The 13992-nt window shown below is 41.1% G+C and overlaps 1 protein-coding gene across 2 annotated transcripts in view; it reads right to left on the reverse strand.

Annotated features, from left to right (window-relative positions):
* The window catches only part of sbf2 (SET binding factor 2), a 101310-nt gene that overhangs the window by 17438 nt on the left and 69880 nt on the right, over positions 1–13992 (reverse strand). For both annotated transcript variants that reach the window (XM_030414115.1, XM_030414114.1), the window contains exons 18-29: positions 12577–12747; positions 11360–11631; positions 10171–10343; positions 9823–9896; positions 7235–7430; positions 6543–6670; positions 5804–5979; positions 5554–5687; positions 4684–4885; positions 4072–4268; positions 3713–3853; positions 1640–1723 (exon numbers count right to left, since the gene is read on the reverse strand). In XM_030414115.1, the coding sequence (XP_030269975.1) occupies positions 1640–1723; positions 3713–3853; positions 4072–4268; positions 4684–4885; positions 5554–5687; positions 5804–5979; positions 6543–6670; positions 7235–7430; positions 9823–9896; positions 10171–10343; positions 11360–11631; positions 12577–12747 (1948 nt within the window). The remainder of the gene's footprint in view (positions 1–1639; positions 1724–3712; positions 3854–4071; positions 4269–4683; positions 4886–5553; positions 5688–5803; positions 5980–6542; positions 6671–7234; positions 7431–9822; positions 9897–10170; positions 10344–11359; positions 11632–12576; positions 12748–13992) is intronic.

Here is a 13992-nt window from a genome sequence, read left to right on the forward strand (position 1 = left end):
ACTCTGACTGGACTGTGTGAAGAAAAAAAGGGGGAACAAACTCCCAATATTCTGAATAATCGAATGTGATGCGTCTTCCTTTTCAGTTAGCGAGAAATATGCCGAGTCAGTTTAAGACATGCTTTCACCTTTGACCTTCATCTGACGCAGTGACTCACACTGCTGACGTGCACCAAACACCATGCACAACAGCTCAATGAGACAAAACGCTCAGTACTGATGGTACCGAAATCACATTCCAGTTAACACAGTCACGATGATGTGTCAACTTAACAGACAAAACGTTTTAAGTGATGAATGGTTTTACATTTACAGTAAAGATCATTGCAGAACACAACAGGTCACGAGGGCGAGGTTATCATGGCAGCAAGTTACTGAGACAGAAATCCTTTAACTTGACATAATTAACTGATATAAAACTGAAAATGCAGCACACACATGTACACATTTAACATTACATATAACAACTTCAAACATTCCCTTTGGGTTCAATAGCTCAAATTACATTCACAGTTTAGGACTTGTGTCTGTCCCACTGTTGTATTTCATTGTATTTAGAGGCTATAATTTCAGTACTTACAACAAATATTGTATCTCCATGATATCAATATTGTAATACCACAAATATTAGGTTTATGTTTGCGCACATTCAGGCATCACATTCATGGTATAAGGTAAAAAATTGCAGTCTGACGTCTGCATCTTCAGCTTTTGATTTAGTGTAGAGTAAGTTTGGATTTATACCAACAAAATTAATACCACTGTTAACATTTATCACATACTTCGAACGTTAAGTGTTGCTGGCCTAAAGCAGGGATGCCCAAACTGCTTTATTATGTTCTCACCAATGTCATCAAGCGCTTGCTCATGGGGGAGATGTTGGGTCTCAAGGAGTATGTATTAGACCTGCTCAATTTGGAAAGTGTCATGAGATGACTTTTGTTATGAATTGGTGCTCTACAAATAAAGATTGACTGATTGTATTGTATTGTTAGGATGCAAAATGGCACCATGATCCCAAGTTAATCCCAGGAATAATAACTTTACTGACTGACGTCTTGTTCTAAATGGCACTCTGTTCTCTGATTATGAAACATTAATTAGTGATGTTTAACATTTCAAGAGCTTTTGACCTCACAAAAAATAAAACAATATCATTCTTTTTAAATATTTTATTTTTTACATCTGGTCAGCCAAATTAAACCTTGTGGAAAGCCAACTTAGGGCCTGGCCTAAAGGCTATGGCTCACACATTCTCAGAAATACATGCAACACTCCTCTGAATGAAAGACATTCTCCCTCCGGATGTCTGTCACTTAGTTGCATACTTTTGCCTTCAGGAGTTCTTATCTAAAAGTGTGTTATTTGAGTGCCTTATCAGGTTGTGATGACACACTTGCTCGTATTTCTAAAACGCTGGACAATTTGTTTTTATGATAAGATGGAAAAATATGTGACCCTGGTAGACCAAGAAGAGAGGGGCAGAAAATCTACAAAAAAACAGTTGTTATTATCAAATGTGTGACAAAATGTTTATTTTGATTTTCCCTCAGTGACTCTATGATGCTAAAACACTCATAGGTCTGGTATTTCATATTTCATCCTGCAGCAGGAAGAAAACAAGAGGAAAAACACTCACCTCCTCTGGTAAAGCTGTTTGAGAATGGGATGTCTAAATGGACGGGAGTCATCTTTGGTATCCTGGATGTCCTCCTGTCACTGCCTGAAGACAAAACATTCACATAACACACAGGAAGTTACACGGAGGGTAAGATTAGGAAACAGGTTCAGGAAGGTGTTTTTTCATACAGTTTTGCACCAAATCATGAATGAAACAAGAAGACGTGCATCCCTACATCTAGAAGGGAAAACTAAACCGATGACGATGATGAGCTCGGCCTTTTGGCTCCATTTTTACTTATTGGAAAACTGCAGAATTGAAATCCAAGAGCCCTTCATCTGATTTGAGTCCTCTAAACACAAGAAATATGACCCCCCTGTATGTGTGTGCATGCATGCGAGCATCCTGGACACGGCTCGAGTCCAGTGCATGTGTATGTTTTCCAGTTTGCTCAGGATGCAGGCAGGAGGGGGTGAAGTTGGAGGAGATGGATGAGCTTAGCAGTGACCCGCAGGTTGTCTTGTGATTCTTACATAACCTTTTATTGTACAAATTTCCTTCCAAATATCAGATAAAGTATTTCTCCCACACAGTCCATTTCTCACTCACTCACACACACACACACACACACACACACAAACACACACAAACACACACAAAGATAAGTAGGTGAAAAATAACCGCTGACCAGAGCAAACAGAAAAGGGAAGAGGAATGAGAGAAAAAACAGAGCTGGTCCGAACAAAAATAATTCTGCATAATGCAAATCTGCAGTTTTTCTCTTTATCAGAAGAAGTGAACTCTGCGTGGCCTCTTGTCCCTTACAAACAAACTGAGGTTTTTTCCCACGACGGAGCCCAAGACCATCACACAGCAAATTCAGGTCAGTTGGGAGCACAGACAGCAAGGTGACGTAGCTTTGGTGTGAGGGAACTCAATGCCCACAGTCAAGCCTGTATTATTGCCTCCCTACATGCTTCTCCAATCAAAAAGTTAAAGTGTCAATATATTTAGCGTGCGATCCTCTTCAAGCTTATCAGTCACGCATGCTGCCAAGCAGAAGTCCTCTCTCCTTAAAATTCCTGGCACTGATGTTAAAACGCTTGTAAGTTTGTTTGTTTAATTGCTTTACATATTCCTTCTTTCTCATCTTTTATTCATTGATGCTGCTGCTTGGATTTTTATTCTTTTGCCTTCTCTTAGTCCAAAAAATAACTACATTAAGTTACAGTCAGGGTAATGCTGTGTTATCTCATTTCTGTGTTACTATATTTTATAGCTTTATACATAAAACTGTTTGTGTCTGCATCCTTAAATCCACAGTATATGGTAACTGTCCAATCAATCAATGCTACCATAAAATTTGAGCTCAACAATGGAGATTGAGAGGATTTATAAACTAAAGTGCTGATGGTGTTAGGAACAGTTCATAGAGTTTACCTTTGTCCAACATAATACTGAATGGGGCTTTTCCTACTTGACCAAATTTGCATTAAATATGATGTTGTTATCTGACGAGCGCTGATGGGAAGTATACCCTTATGTGTTCGTTACTATCCAAAATTTGGTCATATTTATTGGAAATGTACATGATACAAACTAGCCAATACAGTTACTTTCCATATGTCTTGAGAACAGCATATGGTCACACGAGTTAGGGGTCAACATACTTGAGAGGCTCATGTGAGGGCAACAAAGCCATCTGCTCTGTCTTGTTTTAAAAGACCTTTCTCATGCCTGACACTTTGACTTGTAAAATACTGGAGATAACATAGATGGCAGCATTACATTCAGGTGCTACGGTTTCAGCTGCTACTGTGAATGCTGGTTCAATGGTATGGTTTAGCTGGACATGCAGTCATTATTAGTCCTTCAATAAAATGTGTTCTTTACCTGTTTTGATAAGCCAAACTTTATTGTTGCTTACTGAGCCTATCTGAGCTCTAAAGACTCAAAAGTCACAACAATGTAACACATGGATTTGATGTTAGATTTGCAAAAAAAAAAGTCAAGTAGAGACAACTGTGGTGTGTAGCATCGACAAATAAACAAAAATAAAATCTGGACATTATGATCGATGTTGCAGCTTACCTGGTGAGAGGCCTATGAGGGAGCGGTTGGACAGGGTGTTGTTTCCGTTCATTTTGAAGTAGATGGGGATTGAGTTGAGGATGGCTTGCAGATACTTCTCTTGTTCAAGACTACTGGATGAATCCGAGGACGAGGCAGGAGCTAAAGGAGGAACACAAAATGTTATTTAGACGACCTGTCATTTAAAAATCAGTTCAAATCGCAAGCCACATTTCAAAGGAAAAGCTGCACAAGTGGTTGAGACAAACTACAAAGCCACAAACGACACAAGCTAGAGAACATTAGCTAGGTATTTCAGAAATACAGAGAATGACTGTGCAGCTGTCAAACCAAAACTCCAAGCTGCTCTGAATGCACACCTGTTGAGGAGGGATTCTGTGACTTGAACAGTCCCACCACACTCTTGCCGTGAAAGCCTCCTGAGCGGAGCAGCACTGCTTTCGTGCGAGGATGTTTCCAACAAACGACGGGCAGACGGTTGTGCCTGTAGCAACGGGCCACTTTGTGTAAACTGCTGTCCTGTACTGACTGAGGAACCACCAACAGCCCCGGGTAACTAAAGGGAGAGAGAACATAAATATCTAACACAAAAGTATTGAGAAAAAGAAATTTGTCCACCATTAAAAAAAACTCTGCAAAGCAAACTGTTCATACAATATAAAAAGGCCTGCAGCTGAATAAATGGTCTGTTGCAGCCAAGATCTGAGTGGGATAACGACTGTCTTCATCACAGCATGTGTGTTTTTGTACAACATCGACTTGTCTCCATTGAAAAGTCGAATTTCTGTCTGCCAGGTCAGGGAGGACTCCCTGCTGGCCTTTTGTGATACTGAGGCTTACAAAGCTTCCGGCAGGGATACAAATCGTGAAAACAAATATCCTCAGCGCTGCTGTGCTGCGATTAGAGGAATCAGCACGGATCAGCAGGTTTCTGGACAACACTGAAGGTATCCAGCCTGTGAGGAGTGTACCTGCGGCAGAGGGAGTAGAGTCTGTTCACGGCTGTGATCCTGAACTGCTCGCCTGACTTGGAGCGAGATGAGCTGGCAGTGATGGTGCCCAGGCCCAGACGCTGGTAGTCACGGAAACAGGACTGCTCCACCAGCTGCTCCATGGTGGACTTCTCTGAGGCTCGCAAGGTGCTGCTGGGCGGCGGCTCCCCATCGTCTGATACTGAAATACACACACACACACACACACACACACACACACACACACACACACACACACACACACACACACACACACATTGGTATTTGTGAGGTCATTTCTTGGAGAATTTTCAAATGTTTCATATCCCTAAAATCTGTACGACCTGAGATAAATAAAGAAACTAAGGAAAATACGTCATAAATTAGACATTTACTAAATAAAAACACTAAACATGTATTTTCAAAGATCTTTAAATGTAGAAACATAAAAAAATAAAAAAACTCCATACCTTATTAGAGCTATGTAAACATTTAAGTCTTTAAGATATTGAAATTTTTCTGAGCAGCATACAGAGGTCTTTCATTGGCAATAGAAATATTTCCCCAGTGCCGACATTGGTATTTTTGGTTATTGTGGTCTTACTTTTTGGAGTTTCTTGCTCAATACGCTTAGAACTACAAAATACACTATAATCAAATCTACAAAATACACTATGCTTAAAACTTGGCTTTCTGCTGCAAAAACAATAACTGTTGCAGTTATTATGGTTTTTATCTTTAATCTTTTTATGAGATCATGTAAACAGCGATCCCCTGTGGCTAGTTGAGAGCTGCCCGCGGAAGGTCAGTTTATGTGTTTTTAAAGCTTTTACTTTATCTTTTGTTCCCTTTCTGCTTCATTAATCTCACTTGAAATGTCATCATCTTCGTGCCAGGTCATTCTGCTGCCTCTGTCGTTCTTCTTCAGTGTGGTCTGGCTGCCACGGCCCATGGTGATCTTTCCGGCCCTCTTTGCTCCCTTGACAATAGTTTTGGACAGTGTTCTGTGAGGAGTACAAAGCAGATAGCAGCACAAGTTAATGTGTACAGTTTCAGAATCCAAAACAGAAGGGTTTATATTAAATTCCGGAGGAGAAGCAAAGTGCAATAAACCCCAAACCTGAAGCCAGTGTTCCGTTCTTTTTGCTTTGGAAGGATGAGTTGAGGTGCTGTTTGTCCGGCTGCAAAAGCAAAGGAGGTGAAGATGGACTGTGGGTAGCGGATCCTCTGGAGGTGCTTTCTGAAGATCTCCACCATCTCTGAGCTCACCTCCTCATCAAAAGCCACTTTTATCAACTGCAAGATGTACAAGTGAAACAGATTATTCAAGGACACAAGCAACTAGTCAGACACAACATCTTGAAAAGCAGGAAGAATCTCAATGGGTCAGAGATGTCTGTTTGTCACTGCTCCTGTTTTACCCCCGAACAGTTCTGCAGCTTCTACATCTAAAAGATCGATTGGTAAAACAGCCGACGCAAGGTTTCCAACGCACGCTCACATTCCAGTAAGGAAGCAAAACAAAACTAAAGAGATGTCTACATAGGCCAAGTGACCTACACTGCCACAAAATGGCGAATTTCATCATCTGTGTTAGTAAAAAGATAGGAATGAACCATAAAAACTTTTACAGCAGTACGTCTAAAGACTAAAAACACATGCTTGGCTGACAATTGCTTTTCTCTTTGATTCTAAGAACCAAGAACATATTATGAAACCAGACAGCGGGGTTTCAAAAAGCTGTGCCACACTCATTGTAATGTCAAGTGTTAATGCCAGAATCACACATGATGCTTCCCCTACATTATTACTGCTAGGAGTTAGTGTGAGCTGAAACACACTGTTGCTTTAGTGTTTACCTGGAATGATGCAGAGCGGAGCTGCAGGCCTTCCTGCATGTTCTGCTGCAGCTGGTTCTGGATGCTGATCTTCTTCTCTTTGGTCAGCGTGGACACCGGGAAGGCTCTGATCACTGCCTGCTCCCCCACTGGACACATGTAAGGACAAAGATCAGCATCAGATTACGAAGAGATTCTTAATCCTTGTTTTTTTATTACGTTTTCACCATTTTATGCATTGGGTAACAGTAGAGAAGTGACGGGAGACGAGGAAACAGAAATGTGGAATGACATGCGAAGAAGATCCCTAGCTGGATGCTGACAGGAGATGTTTCAGTTTAGGTTGCATCTTAATCCCCTGACCACCAGGTTGCCACACAAACCAATAACTTAAAGGGTTTAGAAAGATCATTACAGTGATGAAGAGTATGGTCTACCAGGGTAAAGTCAGCTGCTTTGAGAAGGCACTCTTAGACTGTTATTGTTGACTTAATTCACGATAACATGAGAAAATACATTTTTCATCTGATTTTAGCAGAAAAGTATGTTATGGTCTTAATATATGGGACTATATTATCAGATGAAAATTAGATCTTTCTGCCTAATGATGAAAAAAAGGCATTCAATGTGAAATAAACAGTTATTTATTGATTAAAAAAAACAAACATATTTACCATAACAACACTGAAAAAAAAAACCAGTGGTTTATTTACCCAGAGGATCATGGGGGGTGCCTTTGAAAACAATGCGGTATGTGGTGAGGAAGAGGGCTCCCTCTGCTGGCAGGATGTGTGGGCCCCCCAGGAGGCCCCCTGTGGCCTCCTCCCTACCGTCGGGGTCCAGAAGCACCCGCAACCCCTCTGACACCAACTCCTCCCCGGGAAGCAGCGCTGGACGCAGAATCTTAGGCTGACAGGAAAAGAAAAGAATAACACGTTACACTCAAGGACAGACGCACAAACTGTACCTGTCTATGAACACTGCCAGTAAAACGAAAGAAAAAAACCCTTCACGTCAATGCGGCAGATTTAATAAAAGCCAGGAAATCAATTAATCATTGTAATGTCAAATCACAGCACCGCATGACCTCAATGGACATAATTTAGCCTCACATGCACGTCAACATGTCATTAAAAACACACATCTTGCGAGCACATAAAGCATTTGAAGGCATTCTGAAAAACAAACTGGCCAACAAAAACAAAGTTGTTCTCTGTGGAGCCCAATCTTAACCGTCCAAGCAAAACTCACAATCTGTTTTTTAAGTAAAAACTGTTCCTGTCTATCTAATTTATGTAACTAAGTAATTTCTGGTTTTCACTTTGTTTTTAAAATTTAAACAGTAACTGACATTAATCATTGTTATTCGTAAAAAAAAGGCTTACTGACTCAATTTCTTAGCTTTTTTCCCATAAGGGCAAACATGAAAGTGCATATTCTCGTGTGAAAGAAACAACAAAGCAATGGCAGATAGTTCTAATGATTTGAAGGTTACGTTCTAAATGTAGCATGTATGTGTACTGCCTTTATTCTACCTACTATTTGAAATCATTTTAGAATATTAATTTAGATTATCGTCTGCAATCATACTGAGTTCCAAAGAGTTTCTCCCGTCTAAGCATTTTGGTACTTTCTATTTTCTGTGAGGGTTTGGAATCAGTTTCTGTTAAAAACCCTCAAAGAAGAAGTTAACGTTGCTTCCAAAGAAAGAAGAACAGAAATACACTGCAATGGTGTTGACCGCATTTCGGTGTTTTCTTAATGCAAGTGATAATTAACAACATCCCAGAAACAAACACCATATGACCACAGTTTCTACCTTATGACCTGTAACTAACAACAGTCAGGTCTGCACCCTGTGTTGCTTCAGTTCCCTCTGGCCTCCACAGCCAGTCAAGAATCACTCAGTTGTTCCACTGTCACAAATATGAACGAGGAGGGACATTAGATCATTCGCAGCATTTCTCATTAAGGCCACAGCCAACCTGGGGGAGTTAAGTCTGGCCAGGAGATTATCAGAACTTCTTGCATTGCCCTTGAATGGACAGCGAGACCAAGAAGAGAGTCCCTCTGCACCTCATTACTGCTGCGAGCTCTGCTTCTTATTTGAGCTGCACCTTAAAAATATTCATTGTTTTTCTTCTTAATGTCATTGCTACCATTACTACTACTACTCTGACTTGTCATGAATCCACAGTCAGTGTTGTTTAGTACTTTTTGGCATGCTGCTTGCAGCTAGAAAGTCCAGGATGGAAGATTTATCCAACACATTAACGTGTGAGAAGTTAAAGTATGGCAGAGAATCTGCCGAGACGGCTCACCACGGGCTCCAGGTTGCTCCCCAGGCAGCGCTGGCATGGTGTTTGTCTGTGTGTGTGAGCGTTTGCAAGAGCATGAACAAAAGAGGAATTACCAAGTGCTGGCAGACATATAGTACAGCAGAGTCCAAAAACCAACTCATAAAATCTGAAAGCTCGCTGATGACCTGAAAACACTGGCTCAGACTGGCAAACCAGACTGAACCGAATATTTGGAGACAACTTGGAATGAGCATGTCAGAGTTAAAACCTTCATTAGGACAACAACAGAGTTGGACGTTAGGGTTTAGAAATAGAGTGAAAAGTTGCTTTAAAATGAGTATACATCCATTATTAAGTATTAAGTACTTAGAGATCCTACATATTTAAGGAGAATGGCATAAACAGCGATTGATATTATCATAATTTTTTGAATACATTTTTTATAATTTTCTTTCACTAAACATTTGGTGGGCCAAATCAAACATTAGGGTTGGCCAACTTGGCCTGAAAGAACCACTTTGCGCAGCCCTGATCTACACTGATTGGGTCTTCATTTTTAATCATCACAGCCCACCAATCGACTTGCCTTCTTTCTCCCAAGCTGCTGACTTTAACTTGTTACTGTCTTAGGATTTTTAGACAAGTTGTTAGTTGAATGCAACTGAACAGAAATAAATAATACGATATTTTTGTGTTTTAGTTATTATTACTGTCTATCGACAACTGGAGTAATCAAAACGACATACAATTAATCAAAGTTAGGTTGAATTCCAAGTCATTTTGTATTACAAGTGATATATGTGTTATAAAAAGGAAATGTTTAATTAGTTGGTCTTATTTCTGGGACAAAATCTGGAAACTGTGTGTTCACTTGAGCGAAAATATTTAGAATAGTACTAGAAGCATATATATTTAGTTAGAGAGATTTTAAAAGGCCCATAAAAGTATATTTTACTGTATTGTACTTAAGATCCAGCAGCCAAATGTAGAGCAACACTCACCTTCTGAATGGGAGGTAACCTCCTGCTCTCCCGGTGAACTGCCTCTAGAGCCTCCATCTGCATAGCTACGATGCCTGTGGGTCACAATCTGGGGTCAGTTACCATATGTACACACACAAGCCCTGACACAGAGCTGGTACAGAGAAACACATGTTTATCCACACGGTCTTACAACCTCAGCGTGTATTTACAGATTTTTAGGCCATTTAACATGTCAGGAGTTAATCAGCTCAGCGGCCTCTGTTGCTATTGGCCTTAGCTGAGAATACACATCCAAGGGTTACTCTGTATAAAGCTGAGGGAATTAGGACAGCGGCAGACTGTGAATGAACACTGTGAGCGCTCTACCTGGGATCATGCTGTGTAGGCTCTTGATGTGTTCCTGGGTTACTCCACTCTCTGTGCACACCTTGTCGATGAAGCGAGCTACGAACCTGACCACAGAGTTGGCCACGTCACTGTTCTCTGAGTCCTCAAACCCACTTTCTGTGTCAAAGCTCTCTGCGACACTACCGGCAATGCTGTAGAACACACATGATGACAAAATGAAAATGAGAAAGGTCGATCCACAGTATCCAGGAGGTGATCTGATCTGAGAACTGAGAGTTGTGTGTTGACAGATTTGTATTTGAGGATGCACTGTGATAAAGAGCGCGGAGACAAGAGTGATATGCAGCCTGGCATGAGCAAAGTGTTGATGCCGGCATCAATAGCTCAGACTCAATCAGCCAGAACAAATGTTTCACATAGAGGCGGTGACGCAATCTCCCCTCCGCAATCTCAAAGTGAATGTGATCAGATCCAAATGTCCTCTGTGAGAAACAAACAAGTCAGGGGCAAAAACGAAAGAAAATTTCCACAGACACAAATTCTTGGCCGCAGCAGAATAAAATGGAAACATCGTGTTCTTGCGGATTTTTGGGGAATTCAATGTGAAATTTGGAACAAACTGTTTAATAAAGCCCAATTACTGCTGATAACAAACATTTAAATATTAACATTATGTTTCTTTCTCTAAGCCTGAAATTTGGAACAAGATCTTTTTAGCTGTTTTCCTTTCAATTCTAAGAAAAGACATACGTGGGGGATCTTCCCAGATTTATTCCACTCTGCACGGGAGATCACTTCCACTGCTATTTTGTTTGGTTTGGGTGAGTACAGTGCAGTCCCATTAAAGACACCCTGAGGGTTTTAAGCTTCCCAACAGAAGTAAATGAGGCTCACTCTGTTTTGTTCAGTAGCAATGTAAGCCCAAAGGATGGATGTGGGCCGGAAACAGGAGAGCTTCTCTGTTCCATTTGGCTAAATAGGAAGGTATCATGTAGACTGTGAGCTTCCCCACATCCACCCACATACTTATCATCACCTTATTAAGAGAACTACACATACTCCCAAATCATGAAACCTTAACTTGAGGTTTCCTCCAGATAAGAATGATCGTTCTACCTTACAAATACTGAACAAGACAAAAGTGCTTTCTGGTATATTCTGTGTTTGATCCTTGTGGATAGTAAAAACACTACAATACTCTCCTGACCTGTTGGTGACGATGCTGTTGCTGCCGCTCTCCCAGTCGGCGACAGGCGTGTTGCGCAGCAGCTTGTTCTTGCTGGTGTCCAAAGGAACCAGCAAGTAAACCATGAGGCTGGCGTAGTGAATGGCCTGGCTGAAAACAGTGCTCTCCTCATTCTTCACCAGCTCCTGCTGCCTCTCCTTGCTCAGGCTGGGCCATGCACGCAGCTGCTCTGCTGCCAGGTCCATGGCTGTCTGCTCCTCACCTCTTTCCACTGCAGGTGTAGTGACTGCATCCTGGAGAGGTCAGAGCAAACACATGGAGCAGCACATTTGACAATACATTTGTACAAATTCAGTGACGTCTAGATAGAGTATTTTGTTGGCAACAGCATGTTGACAGATTAATCAGACAATTGTTTTCCCATTAAGATTTTTTTATTTTGAATATTTATGGAAATGTATCCAGCATTTCACAAATAAAGAAGAATATTAAACAGATACAAACACTAATATCCGTCTGTCCAGTAGCCCAGATGTCCATCTCCCTAGCAATATTCCCAAGCTAGAGGAGCTATGTAATCTCTCCCACATGGTCTGGGTCTATGTTTGGGGTCTCCTAGCCACAGGCATCCTGACATGATGCCCATGATGCCCCTAACTGGCACCTTTATTGGGCTGTAGTCCAAGCTCCTTTTGCATGTCGGAGATTTTCACTCTATTTCTAAGCCTGATTACAGCCACCTACCAGAGAAAAGTCATTCTGGCTGCTTGCATCTAGAACCTGATTTTTTTGGAATGGAAATAGACAGACACACCGACAAAGCCCTTTTACACCCTATGGCAAACCACCACAGTGTGTGTTTGTCATAGTTTGATGAAGCAAACACAAACGCCCAAACTTGACACACACCCAGCTGCGCCTTAAAATCCTATCCATGAGAATCTTGAAAAGAATCAGTGACAAGGGGAAAACCCCGATAAATATGCCAATCACTGTTTCCTAAAGCCCAAGGTGATGTCTGTAAATGTCTCGCTTTGTCCAACCAACAGTCCAAAACCCTAAAAGGTATTCACTTTACTACAATATGAGACAGAGAAAAAAAAAATTACATATTATTATTAATATTATGGAATTCAATCTTTGATTTCGAATGTGAGTTAAGAACAATGGGGTTAAACAGACTTTTACATAAATCCTACCACAATGTGAACTTATACTGATCAGTAATCCCGTCTTACCTTTAGCCTGGCAGTGATTACCCCTTTCTCCTCTGTGGTATTAAGATATAGGGCTCGGATCTGACTCTGGACCTCGCTGTAGAAAGTGGCTTCCCAGAACTGCTGGTTGGTCCAGATGGGATGGTCCTGAATGCAGGTGTAGGCAAACTGGTTCACCCCGGCTGCCAGTTTCTGCAAAACAAATTATGGTTCCATAGAGTAAAGACAATGTACAGAAGCAACATTAAACTATACTTTTGAGTAGAAGTCTGTGTGAGGCTTTTTTTTTTTTATTTTGCAGGATATCAGACCAATGCTGCAAGATGGGCCAGCCCATTGCTGCCAGCAGCGATGACACATGTTGGCCTTATAAATGTTTTAATCTCACAAAACCGACTATTTTATGAACGACCTTTAGTGACAAGTGAGTCTTTGAAATGCCAGTATTAAAAAAATGAGGGGAGGTAAAAGTGGAAAAAACACTGTAATTCGCATCCCTGTTTCTCTGATACTTTATATAATCTCCCATAGCACAGATAGAAAACAGATGTGGAATTTTCAGTCTCCAGAACAACAGTGACGGTGTTATTGTTTACAGGTCAGCTTTTGAATGAACGACAATTTTCTTTCATGTTACTGCTGTTGAAAATAAAATATAGTAGACTAAACAGAGTGAATTAAAACTTACACTTGTAACCTTGTCAACTCCAGTCAGTACAAACACATATTACACTGCCAAACTTTGCTCAATACCACAGAAATTTATTCCAAATCTGAGTGGGAATCCAAAAGTTTCCTGGAATACCAAATTTTAGGGAAATATGTATAAATTGTATGCACCAGGATTGGGAGACAGCGAGTGCCCCTCGAAAAGGTGGCCAAAACATTGCTGAGAAGTGGGAAAACCAAAAACAAGTCAGCCGTGGGATTTAAAGTAAAATAAATCATTCCTTGTGAGTCGTAACTTTTTAGCAGATAACAGCCCCTAATGGAGCAGCAGACCACCCCTCTTTTCCTTCTGTGTCTGGATGTATCTGGAAGCAGAGCTGTTGTTTTTCATTAGCGTGGGTTGGAGAGTAAAGCACCTGCTGCTTACAAAAACATCGACAACGGGGAACATACAGTACTCAGCCAAGAGCTGGTCAATTCTGTATAATACACATGGTAAACACAGAGCAGTGCTTGAGAACAATATCACACCACAAATAACATGCTCTCAACAGAATCATGGCCACAAACCAACATACACCAACCCTCCAACTCCCTGCACAGCCTGAGGGCCACGTGTACGGCTTGAGCCTGTTATTTGATTAGCTTCTGATTTCTCTCCCCTGAGCCTGACACAACACGGTGGTTTCCATTATCACTTCTTAGTTTGCCTTTGAAGGGTGCGAACTAAGACAGTAATTACAAGAGACAGAACCAAAACAGCTCCAT

The sequence above is a fragment of the Sparus aurata genome, chromosome 4 (genome assembly GCF_900880675.1).
Source record: "Sparus aurata chromosome 4, fSpaAur1.1, whole genome shotgun sequence".
Lineage (NCBI taxonomy): Eukaryota > Metazoa > Chordata > Actinopteri > Spariformes > Sparidae > Sparus > Sparus aurata.